The sequence below is a fragment of the Condylura cristata genome, unplaced genomic scaffold (genome assembly GCF_000260355.1).
Source record: "Condylura cristata isolate star-nosed mole 26May11 unplaced genomic scaffold, ConCri1.0 scaffold00010, whole genome shotgun sequence".
Classification (NCBI taxonomy): domain Eukaryota; kingdom Metazoa; phylum Chordata; class Mammalia; order Eulipotyphla; family Talpidae; genus Condylura; species Condylura cristata.
This window is the reverse complement of record NW_004567111.1, coordinates 18,337,876-18,356,533: the sequence shown is the minus strand read 5'-3', so window position 1 is coordinate 18,356,533 and position 18,658 is coordinate 18,337,876. Positions and strand designations below refer to the sequence as shown.

The 18,658-nt window shown below is 39.2% G+C and overlaps 1 protein-coding gene across 1 annotated transcript in view; it reads left to right on the top strand.

The window, feature by feature from the left end:
• Nucleotides 1-68: 68 nt before the first annotated feature.
• SLAIN1 (SLAIN motif family, member 1) overlaps nucleotides 69-18,658 on the top strand; it is a 38,482-nt gene continuing 19,892 nt past the window's right edge. The window contains exons 1-2 of the mRNA XM_012723122.1: nucleotides 69-347; nucleotides 14,151-14,290. Of these exons, the coding sequence (XP_012578576.1) occupies nucleotides 14,248-14,290 (43 nt within the window). The 5' untranslated portion in view covers nucleotides 69-347; nucleotides 14,151-14,247. The remainder of the gene's footprint in view (nucleotides 348-14,150; nucleotides 14,291-18,658) is intronic.

Here is an 18,658-nt window from a genome sequence, read left to right as displayed (position 1 = left end):
GCCACCGCCGCCTCGGGGGGTCTGGGGCTTGGGCTGGCTCTGGGCACCGGGGGCGGCGGCGGCGGCGGTACCCCCAGCCCGGCGTTCCCCGGAACCTACTGCTTGCCCAGCCCCGCGCCCTCCCTGCTCTGCAGCCTGGCGCAGCCCCCTGAGGCGCCCTTCGTCTACTTCAAGCCGGCGGCGGGCTTCTTCGGCGCGGGCGGTGGCGGGCCAGAGCCGGGGGGCGCGGGGACACCCCCGGGGGCACCCTCCGCGCCGCCCTCGCCGCCCCCCACGCTGCTGGACGAAGTGGAGCCACTGGACCTGGACTGCTTGGCCACCTGGCGAGACGAGGACGACTGTACCTGGTACTGTCTGGCGCCGCTCCCTGCCCCAGGACCCTGGCTCCAGAGGCTCCGGGGAGGGCGTGGGCAGGAAGGGCAAGGGGAATCGCGCCGCCGCCCCGGGACGGTGTGGCCTGGCAGGTGCCGAGCTGGGCAGTCATTTCATCAGGAGGGTGAGGGTCAGTTTTTCAGTAGCTTGGGCTGACCCGACTAGGGATCAGTTGGTCGCCTCCATCTGCTCTGCTCTCTGCGATCATTGGGTCCCCAAGCTCCTCGCTACAATTAACTGCAAAAGCCATGCCATTTTGTCTTTTTGTTGCTCAATACTGCTCTTCCCCCCGGTCTTTTCTGGTTGTGCTGGAGGTGGGTAAAGACTTGGCTTCAAGTCTAAGAACAAGAACAAACGAACACTGGACAGCATTTTCGTGTTGTCCCCCCCCCCCCCCTCCGGCTTCATCTCAAGCTACCTAGTGATGGATATTTCCTGGGAGGGTGTTGCTTGCAGTTTGAATGGTGTAGTCGAATGTCCTCACGCGCTGCGTTCATTGATAGCTTCTGATTTTAGAGATTGACTAGCTTCCCCACCCCCACCCCCCATTGCTGATCTCACCGGCTTTCCGCTTAGTAGTGGTGTCCAAAATGAGGGTTCTTCAGGGAATAGAGGAGCAACTTGAAAGGCTGCTGTGTTACCTAGGAGCTCAGGCACTTTCTTTAATTTTTAAAATTAAACTGATGGTTGAAGAAAAGTGAGATTAGATAAATCTTTTTTTTTAGAATCGTTTATTTGGTTTATCGGAAATTTGAGGATGACAGCTTTCAATTGAAATCTGGTTAGCTGTTTCCAATGAAAAGCTTTTTCTGGGTATGGGTGTACCCTGCTCCTTTATTTCATGCTACTTGCTTAATAGAGCAATGAGGTCACTAACTTGGTACGTTTTTGCCTTGGTCACTAGAGATAGTGGCAAGTGGTCAATGAGAAGCTGCAGATAAAGTGAAACTTGGGAAAGTGAGCAGCATTCACGTCTATATAACAGTGGCATGAAAAATGGTGGCTCTCCTTTGATCTTTTTTTCTTACTACTTTTTGCTTCAGATATGTGTTATTTTCCTAAGCTGGATTTTCTTCATTTGCTCTGTGTTCATTCTGCAGGATTCCACAGAAGGGAATGGGAAACTGAGAACCTTTCTGGTTTCACTGTGCTGTTCCTTTCCCCTAACCCTTTTCTGTGCCAGAACTCCCAGCTGTAAAGTACATGAATTAATAGGCTTGATCCTGAGACTCAAAATAAATGGAGCACAGTGAAAACATACAAGCACATTCAGCCTCCTCTTTGGTACTTTACTTTTTGGATATTATCTCTATGACGCAGTCTGTACAAATCAATTTCTAGGGCTTTAAGGTATTTTTTAGAAGCTGTGTATTTACATTTAAAGGCCCAGACTATTAGGGGATCTCAGGTTCAGCTTCTTATGGTACTGAACATGCTCACCTGGTGATTTTTAGCTTATCACTAAAAACTCTAAGCTGATAATGCAACTTTCAGACCAAGGTAGTCCTCACTTTGTCTATTCTGAAGATAAATATATTTCAGTAGTTGAAGGTGGTATGTATTTTTTGATGGGGATCAATCCAATGCTTTAAAAAATGTACTGTCAAGTGTTTAATGTATTATATTGATAAAGTTAAATTGACACATGATTAATATCATTGTAATCTTTCCCTTTTGAATGGATTTCTACCATATTTACTGAACCAACTATTACCAGTATTTTGAAAGCTAGGCTTTCCTTATGTAATTGCTTTTTGTCAAGATAACATAGAAATTACAAATTTAAAAGTTACCTACTTAGTGGAATTAGTCTGAGTATTTTAGCTGGTTTGAAGAAAAGCAGGTGCTACTAATTTTATTCTTCAATTATTATATAAGTGAATAAACAGTTATTATACAGCTGAATAAACAATACCTTGATGCTTACAAATGTTTCCTAAGATTCATGGCATACTATGGAGCATCTTGAAAACATAGGATTAGAATCCCAGGTGGGAAGTAGGGAGGGCCATCAGTCTTAGTGGGATGGACTTACATTTTTTAAGTCACCTGATTTACAGAAACTTTTCCTCATGATTTGATTCATTAGAATTTTTTTTTCTTATTTTGTGTTGAAATGTATTGGACCTATTATTGGTGGGCCAGTAATCAACAGGATTTAATTTTAAAATTTAGCACACTTTTAGTGCTTATAAAGACTTTGACATTTGACAATTTCTTCATCACTGCAAACCTTACATGACCCTGTTCTGTATGTCATAAACATGGTACTTTTACTTTGGAGTCCCTAATAGGTTTGTGGGATGACAACTTTTATTTCCTGTATTTACTAAGAAACAACTGTAGTAGGGTTGAGTATTTTAAAATGTGTAACAATTTAACTTTTATGTTTCATTATAAAACAAAACCCCAAACAACAGAAGGGAGTTTAAGGTCATTAATAAGTTTCCCCTCTTGTCTCCAGTTCACTGTGATGACATAGAGTTAACCATGTTAAGATTCTGCAGATCCTTCAAGATAAAACATAATTATTACAAATCAATATACAGACATAGACATCAGTTTCGTACATACCGTCATCAAATATGTCTTGGACATCTTCCCCTTTCTGTAGTGACTGGTTCATTATGTTAAAGGAAGAATATTAAAGATCAAGTTACTGTTAAAGAGTATAACCAACAATTTTTCATGAATTTTTAATTGTTTCATTGTAATGACTGAAACCAAGGTGGTATCTGATAATTTTTAGAATAGAACTTCCAGATAAGATGGCATATTTTCAAGAAAGAACTTTAAAAATGTATACTAATCATTGAACTTTCTAGAAGTTCTTTCATGTAAGTCTGTTTTTTCACTACAATATGCTATTCATCTTTTACATGTATTTATTTTTGAAAAGTCTTCAAAATACTTTGTTCATTCAACAAACTTAGATATTTCCCCCATGTATTCTTGATTCTTCCTTTTAAAAATTGTGTGTGTATATATATATTTTTATATATGTAATCTTCCTTTTAAAAATTGTGTCTGTGTGTACATATATATATATATTTATGTATGTGTGTGTGTGTGTGTGTATTATATATTAAGTTGGGTTAGCATTGATTATAATCCAACATTGATTACAAGCTATGCGATTTAAGGGTATATTTTCACCCACCTTAGGTGTATTGTACTTTATTACACCCACACCAATAATCCTCCTCCATTGAAATCCCTCCCTCTTTACTTCTAAACCCTCCCCTTTGATAGTTTTAAATCTACAGTTAGATTTCTAGGTTTGGTTTTGGTTTAGTTTCCTTTGTTCCTTTGTTTGATTTCTTTATATTACACATCTGAATGAAATCATCCTTATTTGTCTTTCTCCTCTTGTCTTACTTTATAACCCTTTCCAGTTTCATCCATGCTTTTACAAATGGTAAGATTTTGTCTTTCTTTGTAGCTGAATAATATTCTGTGGTATCTCACATTTTCTTAATCCACTCATCTGTTCTTGGGCACTTAGGTTGTTTCCATAACTTGGTTATTTGTTTCCTAATCAATGCCATAGTGACCATAGGAGTGCTTATATTCCTTTGACTGGCGTTTTTCTATTTTCAGATCGATAGCTAGGGATGGAGTTACTGGGTCCTATGCCAGATCTGATTTTAATATTTTGAGACCTCCATATTGTTTTATTGTGCCTGACCCATTTTATATCGCCATTAATGGAGAGTTCCTTCTTCTCTACTCACCAATGCTGTTGTTTCAGGTCATTTTGCTATGGGCTCTTCTCCCAGGTGTCAGATGTAGCTGTTGGTGGTTTTGATTTGCATTTCCCTGAGAAGTGATGGTGAGCACTTTTTCATGTGCCTGTTGACTACCTGTGTATTTTCTTTGGACAAGTGCCTCAAGCATGTCTGTCCAATTTTGATTGGGTTCTTGGTTTTCTTTTTATTGAGTTGTATGAGTCACTTTTTTTTATTAACAACTTGATAAAACAAGAATTAGGTGTTGGAAGAAAATAGTGAATGGTGGGACAAGTATTTGCTTGATAATCCATTAGTCAATAATCAATCAGGACTCTTTTTTTTTTTTTCCTAAACAACTACATGTAAGTATATTGTTTTTCTTAAAAAAAGGACACAAAACTGTGGCATCAGAAGAATGAAGTGTTCTGCTTTTCATTTTGATGAAAAGCTTTCAAGTAAAATAGTTACCTTGTTTCTTCAAATATTGATCTTGGTTGAACATAAAGTATTTATTTTTGTTTTAGTACATCCTGATTGTCCTAATAGTACTGCTACAGTTAAATGTCTCAGAAATTAAAGGTGATTGTGCCTGTAGAACCTTTTCTCTTAGTTCAACCTTATAGTAAACTCACATCTTGCTATATCCATTGGTCAGTGATACTACTACTAACTGGGCAGCCATAGTTCTCTGGAAGACCATAAACTAGGAGGTGAAGATGAGAAATTGAATTATGAGGGGCAAATGAAAAGCTCAAATGGATTACAGCTTCGATGCATCCATGGACATGGTGCAAGTGGATGACTTACCAGTCTGTTCAGAAATAATGCGGTAAGACCTGTCACCAGGCTAAGAAACATAGTTGTACAAACAGGAAGTCAGATAAGCATGAAGTAGGGTCTTAACTGCATCATAGAATTCTCCATGAGCTTGTTTTACTTCCCTTGTTTGACAGTTGAGGGATTGAAGCTCTGAAATGAAAAGAATCATGTAAACTTTTGTATCTATTTACTAAAAGAATTAAGACTGAATTTGAGATAACATATACTGGTTCAGGAGTGTTTACACCATTGATACTTTCCCAAGTTTGGTTGTGAACCAACTAAATTGATAAAGTCCATTTAGTAGATTGATTAGCACTTTCTTTTTTTGAAAATAGAGTGCCTTAGAATAGGAAAACAGAGTGCATCATATTTCGCAGTACTTACTGGTCTTGATTAAGTGCATGTCTTTGGTTGAAGTAGCTAATGATCTTGTGCATTGTAACCAAAACTGAAAAAACTCCAATTTATACTGTAAAGTATATTTGGATAAAATAAGTGGAAAAGCACAAGTCTCTGAAGATCATGTAGCACTCGGAGAAATTAGGTCCTGAAAACATATTCAAGTAAGCCCATATTCAAAAAATTGCAAGATAAAAATACACTAGCTAATATAAAATATAGCCCTTAAGGAAGTATTTATTCTATTTGAGACACAATTGGCAGAATGTTGAGTCTTATGTAGAAGGAATGTGGAGGGATTCAAACCTTGCCCAATTTGAAAGGACAGGAAAATTTTTTTTGATTTATACAAGAGAAAATGTTGATATGTACGAATTAAGGAAAATTTTCATGAATGGGATATTCATCTTCCATGTGTAACTCTCAACCCCCAAACAGCTGGCTAAAATAATTGCCAATTCTTCATCAAAACTGTTGAGCACCTTCACTCTGCATATGGCACAGCTAAATTATACCACCTAATCTGTTTCTGTGCATAATTGATTTTCAGCAGAAAGACCATAGAGTTCTTCACTTTCTGACAATACTAATTGAAATGTGCAGTGTTTTTTATGAGCAAATGGAATTGGCTGAAATATATGCTGATGTGTCTTTTAAATGAGAAACTTAGAAATGTTACAGTGAGACACTGAAATAGAAGTTTAGGTGTGATTTCAGAGGGAGTGGGGAGGGTACCTAAGGGACAGGTCAGTAACCAAAATGTGGACTGTGCCATGCATCCTTCTGATAGCTTAGTCATGATAAGTTTGTTTTGCAGCAATCACTCAGTTTGACCCTAGCAGGTGCCAATGAGTCCAACACTTCCTAAACTGTCTAAAGATTGGTTATGCTTAGCTATGCTGATATGTTAGCTTACTATAAATGACATTTGTTATTGAAGGCTTTTTTTTTTTTTAAGATTTATTTATTTTGTGCATACAGAACTGGGGTACAGGCCAGAGGCTCAAGGGCGGTGAGAGGCTTCACCAGAGACAGAGTGGGGAACAGAACAGGCAGATCGACGAAGTACAGTGCTGAGGGGAGCAGTGGGCCGATCAGGAGAGGTCTGCCGTGCCGTGTGGGTCACCTCTGGGGCAGGTGGGGATCGAACTCATGCGGAAGCAGCTTTAGCTCTCAGTGCTGTGCTTTAACCCGCTGCGCCACCAAGGAGGGCCTGTTATTGAAGGCTTTTAAAATTACTTGTCTGAAAATTATCACAAATTACTTGTTAGTGACATGTCTGTTATGTAGAAACAGGTAGGTATTGGTCCCGGTACTTAATTAGATATAGGTAGGTACTTTTCTATTTTTTGCTGTACAGTCTACTTGCAATAGACTTGATTTAGAAGATAAAGACTAATATCTTTTCCCCAAAACATCCTATTTCCCTTCCCATAGTCATTTTCAAAATTCTGTATTAAGTTATGTGGAATGCTATATTGTTGTGACTGTTAGCTGAGCCTTGTTAAATGTCATGCATTTTTATTTTCTCCAATTCCTTTGTTCCTCTAAGAGTTAGTACTGGTCTCTCATTTCCCCCTTCCTTTTCTTTAATCCCTGATTACTAATTATTTGCCCAAACACAGTACTGGAGCCATGATATTCTTCACTAAGGTTAAACCCATGAGATAACTTCTTAGATCTGTTCTTAAAATGGACGAAACAGGAAGGGAAAGTACTTAGCGAAATAAATCAGAAAAAGACGAATAGTGATGGTTTCACTTGTGTGTAGAATGAGGAGAAACAAAACAAAGGACCAATCTAAACAACACCTAGAAGTCTGACTGTAGAATTGAAGTTACCAAGAAGTGAGGGGGAGGATCCAGTGGACTAATGGAGAACTTTGGATGCCTTGTGGCGGTTGTGGGGACATATATCTGAAGAAGTGTGATTTTATACCTCTGAATCATGTACAGTGTTGTAAACAAATGCTCCTTCAATGAAAAAAATATTATGTAGTATATTCCTTCTGAAACTCTTAATGCCATTGCTGCAGTTTTTACTGTTTATTCCTTAGCCTGGATATGCAGTGTTCATGGGAATTCTTCTGGTTTCTAACCTATGTTGGCTCTCTTATTTCTTAAATTCTTAGCCTTTGTGTTATATTTCCTCTCTTGGGTGGAGCACAATCACCAATAAATTTCTGAGAAAGTGCATATTCATGAAAAATACATTTTAAAACCATGGATGTTTGAAAATGTTCTGTCCTGTTACAACTTTGATACTTGGCTGGGTATAAAAGTCAGTTATTTTGCCACATGCTAGAAGGCATTGTTTAATTTTGTTCTAGTTTCTGTTTTGTTCTAGCATTGAAGTATATTGTGATTTGTGACTTTTGCTTTCTTTATATAACACTAGGGAGTGTCCTAAAATGTGATGTTGAACTGGGGATGAGCCTTATTCATTTGTGCTTTTTACTTTAGAACCTAATAGCTTGATGGCTTTCACCTTTGGGTTTTTTGCTTCGTGAAAAACTTTCTCTTTGTGTGAGTGAGTTTTAGTACTTGTAGTAATCAGATGTAGGGCCACCTGGTGCAGTTTTTTAATTTCCCTGTGTTTTATCCCATTATTAATGTATGTCTTAATTTTTTATTGGGGCACTTTTCAAATTGATCTTCTAAACTCATCTACTTAACCTTTTGTATCTGCTACAATAGTTCATTTTCCAAGAATGAAGTATCTAAGTTTCTTTTTTAAATCCTAAATGCGACATCTTCTCTTAGATGATATCACTATTATTCTTGCTTTACCATCTTTTTTCCCTGCATCATTTGGCTCTCAAGTTCTTTTTGCCCTTTTACTTTTAGTCTCAAGATTTTATTTAAAACGATTCCAGATATCTAGTGTTACTGGTTGTTCATGTTTGTGTATCTTTGACCTGTGCATTTTACTAATTTATTAGTCAGTAAATTTATGTTTCTATATCTCTGGGCCATCTCATGGGTTCATCTGTTTCTTCAGACAAAAACTTTCCATACTCATGGGAAACTTTAGTAGGATAGTCAATTGTAGGAATATAAAGGGGAAAAAGTGGGCTAATTCTAACCAAGCCACATGTAGACTTTCATTTAGTGTTTCAATAAGGACTTTTACCCCTCCTCTGTTGGCTAAGTTGTGTGTAACTAAAGTCAGAGCTTCTCTGACCCAGATAATTCATATAGTACACCTCTGGCCTTAGGTTCTGATGGAGAAGGGGGTGTGGGGTTGGCTTTTGGGGCATGGGAGTGATTGTGTTCCACTGTTCTCTACCTCACTTCAATTAACTTGCCTAGTTTCTATTTGGCTTTCAGTTACCTTGTCACCCACACATTCTCTCAACTTCGAAAGGGGGTGAACATGGATGGACAATGGGGTGTAAAATAGAGAAATCCCCTTAAATGAATGTGAAGAGTGGGTCACTGAATAATCAAATAAGCCTGTGGGGATTGGGCGTTACTTTTGAATAGGCTTTGAGGCTGCATGCTCAAATAAAAGCCTCTATTGCGCAGGTCCTGTGAGATTAAGGCAATTTTCCTGTTGAGTTCTCCTCCAAGCAACAATTAAAAAATTCTACTAAAAAATAGTGGGAGTATGCAAAATCCTGCAGTATTTGCTGTTTGCTGCAAGCTTCTTGGTAGCATAATGGGTTACTGCTAGGCAGAAAAGTGCTTCAGAGAACTCCCGTGGCAGCTGAGAGGAGTTTGAGATTAAACAGAGGCTCAGACAGTGATGTGAGTTTGTATGTGTATTAAAACCATGAGTAAAATGTATTATCTTTAGAAAAGTCTAAAGAAAAGAAAGTTTACAGTTGATTAAAAACGAGTGACTCATTGATTCAGGACAGTGACTTTTTTTCCTTCTGATTCAGCTATAAAGTAGATGGCATCTTGAGTCTTATGTTTTAAGAACACAGAGGGGCAGGAAACAGTTCCTGTCATGTGAGTTTTTAAACTGCTTTAGTACATTATATGTGAAATACATGTTGCATTTACTTAAAGTGTAAGTTCTTACTTAGGTGTACATCATAAAGCCACCACCAGTATTTTTATCTGACTTTTTACTTAAAAAGGCCAACGTCCTGAGTGTTTTTGCGGCTCCGATTCCTACTGTCTCATTGCTGCCTGCCTCTAACCGAGGCAAAGATAGACCTGCATTTTGTCAGTCTAGATGAGTTTGCATTTTTTATATTTTTAGATATCATTGAAACCATATAATATGTGCTTTTTCTCCCCTTTTGTTTCAGTCAGCCTTCTTTTTTTTTTTTTTTTTAAAGATTTATTTATTTGTGCATACAGAACTGGGGTACAGGCCAGAGGCTCAGGAGCGGTGAGAGGCTTCAACAGAGACAGAGTGGGGAGCAGAACAGGCAGATCGACGAAGTACACTGCTGAGGGGAGCAGTGGGCGAGACAGGAGAGGTCTGCCGCGCCATGTGGTCTCCTCTGGGGCAGACGGGATTTGAACTCATGCGAAAGTGGCTTCAGCTTCTCAGTGCAGTGCTTTAACCCACTGCGCCACCAGGGAGGGCCAGTCAGCCAGCCTTCTTTTAATCCAGATTGTTTAATCCATGGTTTTTGTCATGGCATAAGTCAACATAAAAATTCCCTTTTTTGTGAGCACTGTTAGGTTGTCGGGAAAGTTGTTATTCGTTCATCCTTTTTTAAAAAATATTTATTTGCTTATGCATACAGAACTGAGGTACAGGCTAGAGGTGCGGGGGATGAGATGATTCACTGGACAGAGTGGGGAGCAGAGCAGGCAGACTAACAAAGTGCACTGCTGAGGGGAGCTAGTCAGAAGAGGCCTGCTGTGCCATGGGGGTCACCTTCAGGACTGGGGGTCAATCTCTCACTGAAACCCCTGCTGCGGCCAGCTTGCAGTGCTACATCCTAACCCACTGCGCCACCAGGGAGGCCCTATTCATTCATCTTTTGATGAATATTTTGGTTATTTCAGTTTTTGGCTGTTGAAAATTAATCATTCTATTGCCATCTATATATTTTCTTTGGTAAAATGTCTGTTTAAATTTTTTGTCCATTTTTAAATTGGGTTACTTAAAAAGTTTCCTGAGTTTAAAAAATATATATATTCTATACAAATTCTTTGATCAGTTATATTATTTGCAAATATTTTCTCTCTATGCACGGTTTGTTATTCATTTTCTTAAGTGCCTTTCAAAGAGCACAGCTTTTAATTTTGATGAAGTCCAATCAATACTTCTCCTTTTATGGCTCGTGCTTTTGGTAATTGTGCCTAAGAAATATTTGCCAAGCCACATACATCCACAAAGGCTTTCACCTGTGGTTTTTAATGTAAATTTTGTAGTTTCAAGCTTTACATTTTCGTCTGATCTGCTTTGAGGTAACTTTGGATACCGAGGAGGGGTGAGTCAGAGTCTGCCTTGTGTATTTTGAATCCTCTGTCCAGCATCATGTGTTTCATGGCCAGCTCCGTGCTGGCCCACCTTTTTGCCTTTGCCCTCCTGCCATTATGCCTCCTGACCATCTTCACTGCCGTGGACTTGGAATGAGTCTCGTTTACTTGTAACTCCAATCTCAGTTTTTTAAAGATGTTTTTAACTTTTCTGGGACCTTTCACATTTCCATATATACTTCAGAATCAGATTTTCATTTTTACCAAAAACTTGCTGAGATTTTAATTGGGATTTTGTTCAGTAGAGCAATGTAAGGGATGAGTGACCTCTTACTAGTTACTTTCTTAATCCATAAATATGTTCTATCCATTTATTTATCTCTTTAATTTTTCCTCAAGATTTTCATAGTGTACAGGTCTGTCTTGGCATCTTTTGTAATATTTATTCTTAGCTATGACATGATTTTTTTTCTGCTATTGTAAATGGAAAAAGTGATATCAAAAATACTAACTGTTGAAAATACATGGAAATTCAGTAAACTTGTGTAAACTGACCTGGAATTTTCAATCCTGCTTCTATCTCTTTTTTGTAGCGCCCTAAGATATCTATATATTTGCATGGGTGATCAATTCATTTGTAAATAAAACAGATTTTAATTACTTTATTATTTTCAACCTGTTTATCCTTTTTTTATTGCCTAATCACACTGAGGAGAACCTCTGGTTCTTGCCTTGTTCCTGATATGAGGCAAGGTGTTCATTCCTCTACGATTAAGGATGGTGTTTTATAGATGCCTTGAATCAGATGGAGGGTGTTCCCTTCTGGGTCCTAATTTGCTGAGGATTTTCAGCAGCAATGGATGTCATGTGCATTTTTATTTCTTGAGGTTTTTCTATTTTGGTATATATCCAAGTTACACTTGATGTTTCACTATTAAACCAACCTTTCATTCCTGGGATGAACCCCATTTGGTAATGATGAAGTATCTCTTTTATGTATAGTTGGATCTCAATTTGTTCAAGTATTTAGACTTTGTGTGTTCATAAGAGGTAATTGGTTTCTAATTTCTTATGACATCTGTGTTTTTGATACTAGGACAATGCAGTTTCATGGAGTAGTTTGGGATGTGATGTACTCCCTCTTCTATTTTCTGGAAACATTTTTTAAAAATAGGTGTTCTTCATGCATTTGGTAGAATTCAATAGTGAAATCTTCTGGGACTGGGCTTTTCTTTGTGGGCAGATTTTGTTGTTGTTGGAGTAATTTTCTGTTCTCTTACTTTTAACCTGTATGTTTATGTTTAAAGTGCGTATGTTGTTGTAGGCAACATATAGTTGGTTCTTTTGTGACCATTTAAATATGTGGAGAAACTTGCCAACATGTTTCTCTGAGTATTTTTGTCTGAGTTTTTGTTGGCTAGGAGCGTGCAACTAACCTGTCTTTGGGCAAATGGGAAGACTAGAACTGGCATGGTTGTCTTAGCTCAGTTCATGCCCGCTCATGTGTGGTGTCCAGACAGCGAGATTAGCATCACTGGGGGAGTTATTAGCTACTCAGATCCTTTGACACCCCCCTCTCCCACCAAACATACTGAATCTGGCAGGTTAGGCTTGTCTGGAGTCACATGACTTAGCAATTTGTTTTAACAAGACCTACAAGCAAGTTTGATGCACCACATACTGAGAATAATTGGTACAAGTTGCCTTTATTTGTAGGCATAGAGAGAAGTACCCAGTACTGGACAGTGCCCCAGTCTGTAAGCAAGGAAGGGGGAGAGGAATGGATTTACAAAGGTAACTAATAACCTTGCTATTTAAATTGAGCTAGGACCTAGGAATAAGAAGTCAATATATTCTTGATTTATTAAGATCTATAGTATTAAGTGCATTAAAAGAGATATTTCTGTTTATTCATTGGCGGTAGAAGTTCATGAGCTGTAACTTAAGGGCAAATTGGGTCTGGTTTGTATGGCTGGTCAGCTAGGTCTTTACATTTTTATTTGTTTATATTTTTAAAGATTTATTTATTTATACATACAGAACTGGGGTACAGGCCAGAGATGTGGAGGGTGATAGGATTCACCAGAGACAGAGAGGGTAGCAGAACAGGCAGATCAATGAAGTACACTGCTGAGGGCAGCAGCGGGCGGGTCAGGAGAGGTCTGCCACTCATGTGGTCACCTCCGGGGCAGGCGGGGATCGAACTCATGTGGAAGTGGCTTTAGCTTCCTAATGCTGTGCTTTAACCCGCTGCGCCACCAGGGAGGGCCTACATTTTTATATGATTAAAAAAACAAAAGGATAACACAGGACATGGGAGAATTTCATTTTTGATGTTATGTTTTATGGGAAAACTGCCATGTTTTTTCATGTACATATAACTCTCTGGTGTTTTGATGTTGTAATGGAAGAGCTGAGTGGTTGTGACAGAGACTGAGACCCACAGACCTAAATATTTACTGGCTGGGTCTTTGTAGAAGAAGTTCGGTGACCTATAATCTGTAAGAATAACTTACTTAAGAATAGTATTTTTCCCAACCATTTTGGATAACTGATTAATTAATAGGTGACTGTAACAGTAAAGGAGTAAATAGTGGAATATGTTATTTTAAGAATGCATGCTCACTAGAATTATGTTAACTTAGAAGGAGTATTATTTTAATGAAATTTGTAATTAGAATACAGCTTTATATAGCACAGTTACTAGAGTAGTGATTATAATTTTCTTTCCTTTTTCAAGTCAACTGTTGACTTCATTCTCAAGATAAGCCTCTTTGTATAATCCTAACACTGGAAATATCCTAAAACTTCTCATACAGTAGGTCAAGAAAAGATCTTTTGACTTGCGGTGCTGTGGGAATGGTTGTTGTCAGTCATTCCCGAGTGTACAGTGCTGTGGAATGTCAGCTCTTGAAAATGTGTCTTCAAAAGTTGCTTGTTTGATTTTAATGAGAAAGAAGCACATACCAAGTTTAATGTAGATTTGCCATAGAGAAATATTTGATTAAGGGTCAGAGAATCAACCAGTAACTGACATTCACTTGTTTTTAGGCTTTTTAAAAAAATGTATGTAAGATTGACCTGCTTGCCGAAGTATGGTTACCTACATTAGCCCAAGTTTACCAAGATTCTGTTGCCAAAGAGAGATGAAGTGTTCTCTTCTACAAATTGAAATGATGTACTCAGTCATTGTGGTGCCTGTTCAGTTCTCTTTATAGTGTTTTGAAGTCGTCCTTCTCATCAAGTTTTCAGAATATCTGGACATTTGTTATATAGTTGAGGCTATTTACCTGTTACATATGAATACAAATCATTTAGGTATATGAAGTGATCAAAGATAAGTTCTGTTCTGATGGAAGCTGTTCAGTGTTTTCAGTTAGAGGGGAGGTATTGGTATAACTATACAGTCCCTATAACATAGATTTCTTTTTTTAAGGTTATATGTTGGCTCTTCGAAGGCATTCCCATCATCAGAGAAATCCCTGAGCCCTTTGCAGTGGTGTAGACACGTCCTAGATAATCCCACTCCGGAGATGGAAGCAGCAAGACGTTCCCTGTGCTTTAGATTGGAGCAAGGTAAATGTGAACCTGTGTAATTACATGCTTAACCTCTTGCCACTCTCCACTGTATTTTTGTTGCTGGGTTTGGAATAGACATTTAAGTTGAAGAACTAGAGGTACAACTAATGGTATTCAGTTCCCTTCATAAGTATTACACATCCTTTTCTCAGTTTAAGAATTCATTTAGTTCTGTTTTTAGCTAGATTTTTAACGTGCCTTAATTTGCATTGTAAAGTTAAGAACATCTCTCTTTACCTCTCCACTTCTTTCTGTTTGCAAAAACACCATTAAGGAAAATGAACCACTCTTAGCTTCCCTTGGAATGATAAGAATGTTGTGAGAGTGAATTGTGTTACTGGGATTCCCTAGGGACCTGAGTACTAAACTTTTTGAGTTCCCTAAGTTTTTAGCTGGATGTATATTTTGAAGCCCAAACCCTTATGAACCGGGAAGTAATTTTTGTATTATATGCAGCATTAGTTAATTTATGGAACTAGCATATGTTTATGTGTAAAAAATCGGTAGAAGGAAAAACAGTGAAAGGAATGCATATACTCTGTAACATCCTGATCAAGTCAGGTATTAAAGACTGTAACTATTTAGGCTTTTGCTTGTCTGTTTCTCACAGTCTGTCTCATTATCTGCGAACATGTTTCTGGTCCATTGATTACCTGGAGATCACATTTGAGCTTGAAAATGCAGATCCTGCTCCTTCCAGAATAAAATGTCAGAGTAAGGCCAGGGAACCTGCAGTGTCAAGCTCACCATGTGACTCTTACGCTCACTGATGTTTCAGAGCGCTCCTGTGAGGGAATGGCCCTAGTATTTGGGCGTGATAAGACAAAGGATAGTAAGTCACATTTGTCGAGCTCTTAATTCTGCGACAGTCAATACATTAAGTTATTGACATCCTTCATTTTATTCTGCCTAACCACACTCATCTGAGGTAGGTGCTACACTGATTTTTGGAGAAGAGAAAGTGAAGTTCAGAGGATTATCTTGCCAGACAACTCTTGGAGCAGAGCCAGGGCCAGCCTCTGTCTCCCTGGCACCAAGACTGCTCTTACCTGTATTCTGTATATGGCTTTGTTGGCACAGGCACAAGTAAATATAAGCAGAAATCTGTTTTAAATATTTATGGAAGGTCAAACTAAAAACATAATTTATTCAGCTTTTAACTGAAATAAGTGATCTAATGATGAAAAGTTGAAGTCTCGAATAGAATAGTAAGAAATTAATAGTAATAGGAAGAGTAGTGGAATAGGATAACAGCGTCACGTATAGGAAGCTGCAGAGCATAGTAGAGGGGACAAAGTAATGTTAAGTTTAAAAGTGTGGCAGCACATGCTTATCTGAGAGAACCACTTCAGAGTCAAGAGACTCTTGTCACGGTTCTGTTCCTGTTTGCCAAAGAGACCCTAAGCAAACTGCTCAGTCCCTCTAGACTTTCCTTGTTCAAGGGCTATATATAGACCATCCCTAAGATTCTGTATTAAAATTGAAATGAAATTGGACTCAGTTTCATTTGAAATAAAATATAAATGAAAATCAGAGCTAGCATCCATTAGCTCAAAGTTCAGCTAGCTTTTTGAAAGGGGCCAAACAGTGTAGACTTTGCCGGCCACCTTGTCTGTGCTATCACTAAAAAGAAACCATAGGCCCTTCGTGGTGGCGCAGGGGGTTAAAGCACAGCGCTAAGAAGCTAAAACCACCTTTGCATGAGTTCCATTCCCGCCCACCCGGGAGGTGACCCACATCGCACAGCAGACCTCTCCTGACCTGCCCACTGCTCCCCTCAGCAGTGTATTTCGTCAGTCTAGCCCTCTTAACGTTTTTTTTTTTCCTTAGATCTCTGTGCACATTACATGTGTGACATCCTTACCCTTCTTCTTTCCCACTTCCCCACCCTTCAGAATTTCCCCAGGTAGCAAGAACTCGCATGTCAATCCTGAATTGGAACAGTGCTAACCTGGAGTCTTTGGTAAGCCCATGTCATGAGGCTGGGATGTTAAATAACCAAATAATGGCCAAAACCCTTACCTAAGTAACTTGAAACACCCAATATGTGACTCAGTTTATTTGGGGCCACTTCATAAAAGCTTATCTTGCCTTGAGATACTTGAACGTCCATAACTGTTGAATCAGGGCAGGTTACATTTGAGGTGTATGGGTGTAGCTTTCACAAATAGTGTTGCCTTGCACAATTACCATCTTGGGTCTTGTTTCCATGTGACCATCCCTCATTTCCCCTGGGATTATATGCTTAAGCAAAAGTGCATAAATATTACCTCTTTCTCTATTTGCTTTTGTCTCCACATGATACCAGCTTCTATTTTATCTCAGTATTTGTGATGGAGTGGTCCCTCTAAATTTAGCCAATGAGGAAGAAACTTGCCAACTAATCAGTGTATTCAGAAGGTGGCCTTTTCATTTGTGAAAGCCACACAGATTGAACTGCGATGTTGAGAAGCTTATCAAGTGTCTGTCTCCGTGAGTCTGTTCAGTCCCTCCTTGCGAGGCCTGTGATGCCATCTCCCATTAGCTCATCTTTCCAGTCTTAAGGTGCTCTACTTAGAATACAAATTAAAACTTCGTCTGTGTGGTTCATTTTAGGTAAACTTTGTAAAGGACTCCCTTTCTCACTGTAAAATTGTCTGGACTCACACCGACATTTTTGTGTAGAGACAGGCTCTGCTGATGTTTGCTGCTATTCCTGTGACTGGAGACACAATGCCATGCGGTGTCCTTCTGCACATCTCGTTCTGCTCTTGTGTTCGGAAGAGCCCCAATCCATTTGCTTACTGTTGAGATTGATGCTTAGTAACATACAAAGAACTTGGGATTCTGTTCCTATGAAACGTGCAGTTTTCATCTATTCACTACTAACACAGATATGTTTGCCACAGAGCCTAGAACATTCCTCTTTTCCCTTCATTTTGTCTATGCAGTTGTTTGTTTTGTTTTGCATTTCTACCCTGGTTAGGTAGGTGTTTATTAAAATAAGCAATAATTTAGGACAGTCTGTAATATTTGCAGTCATGAATATATAAATAGCATGCTGTTCTATTAAACACCAGACTGAGAAAAAAAGAAAACAGTAGAGATTTCCCCAAAGTAACTCTTTGTACATTACTCTGATGGGTGATTAAATATGCCTCTGGCAGTGGCACTTTATTTTTTTTGGAGGGGGTTTTTCCATGATTCTTGGGACCTCTACAGGCCAGTCAATTTATGCAAGAATTTGTAGACTCTCCTTTTCTGAAATAACAGACCATACCCAGAAGCCATGAGAATGCTAAGTCATATGCATGCATTGAGGAATTGCTAGGTGCAGGCATGGTACTAGGAACTGGAATACAGTGGCAGATAAGGCCAGCTCAGTTCCTGGCCTTGGAGCACACAGTGCAGTGCTGGAAATGCACACATGTAGCAGCTCCTGTTACGGGATTACCCCCTTCTGAGGGAGATGGGCGGGACACTGTGTCCCTAGGATGTGACTTGTTGAAGAGACAGCAAGAGTAAAGCACATGCCTGCACAACCATTATTTCAGACATGACTCTGTCTAGCCTGCTTTTACATGTATTTAGACTCTGTGGCATCTTAATCTCATCATTGTAGTTTAGAACTTGGAAGTTACCCTGGTTGGTTGTCTCTAAGCTGAGAGCAGCTGTCTAGAACCTGCATGACAACATTATATCATTGACAAATGATTTGTTCACTTCCATTGTTCTTTCAGGCTCAATTCTTACTTTGATATAGGTCCTTTTCTCACATTCTAGGGCCATTTAAAATTTGATTTAAGCCAAAGCAGTCAGGCCTAATAGAAAAATGACTTCTATAAAAAGTATTTTTTTGCAAGATTTATTTATTTATGCATACAGAACTGGGGGACAGGCCAGAGGTGCAGGGGCAGTGAGAGGATTCACCAGAGACAGTGGGAAGCAGAACAGGCTGACTTATAAAGTACATTGCTGAGGGGAGCAGTGGATGGGTCAGGAGAGGTCTGCTGAGCCATGTGGGTCACCTCCAGGGCGGGGATCAAACTCATGCTGAAGTGGCTTTAGCTTCTTAGTGCTGTGCTTTAACCCACTGCACCACCAGGGAGGGCCAAAAAGGTATATATTTTTAAGATTTATTTATTCATGCATACAGAACTTGGGTACAGGCAAGAAGGGCAAGGGAGGTGAGAAGATTCACCAGAGACAGAGTGGAGAGTAGAACAGGCAGATGGAGGAGGTACACTGCTGAGGAGGAGCAGGGGGCAGGTCAGGAGCAGTCTGCCTCACCATGTGGGTCCAGGGATCCAACTTGCACTGAAGTAGCTGTAGTGTGCTTGAATCTGCACTGAAGGGGCTATGGCTTACTTGCAGTGCTGCACTTTA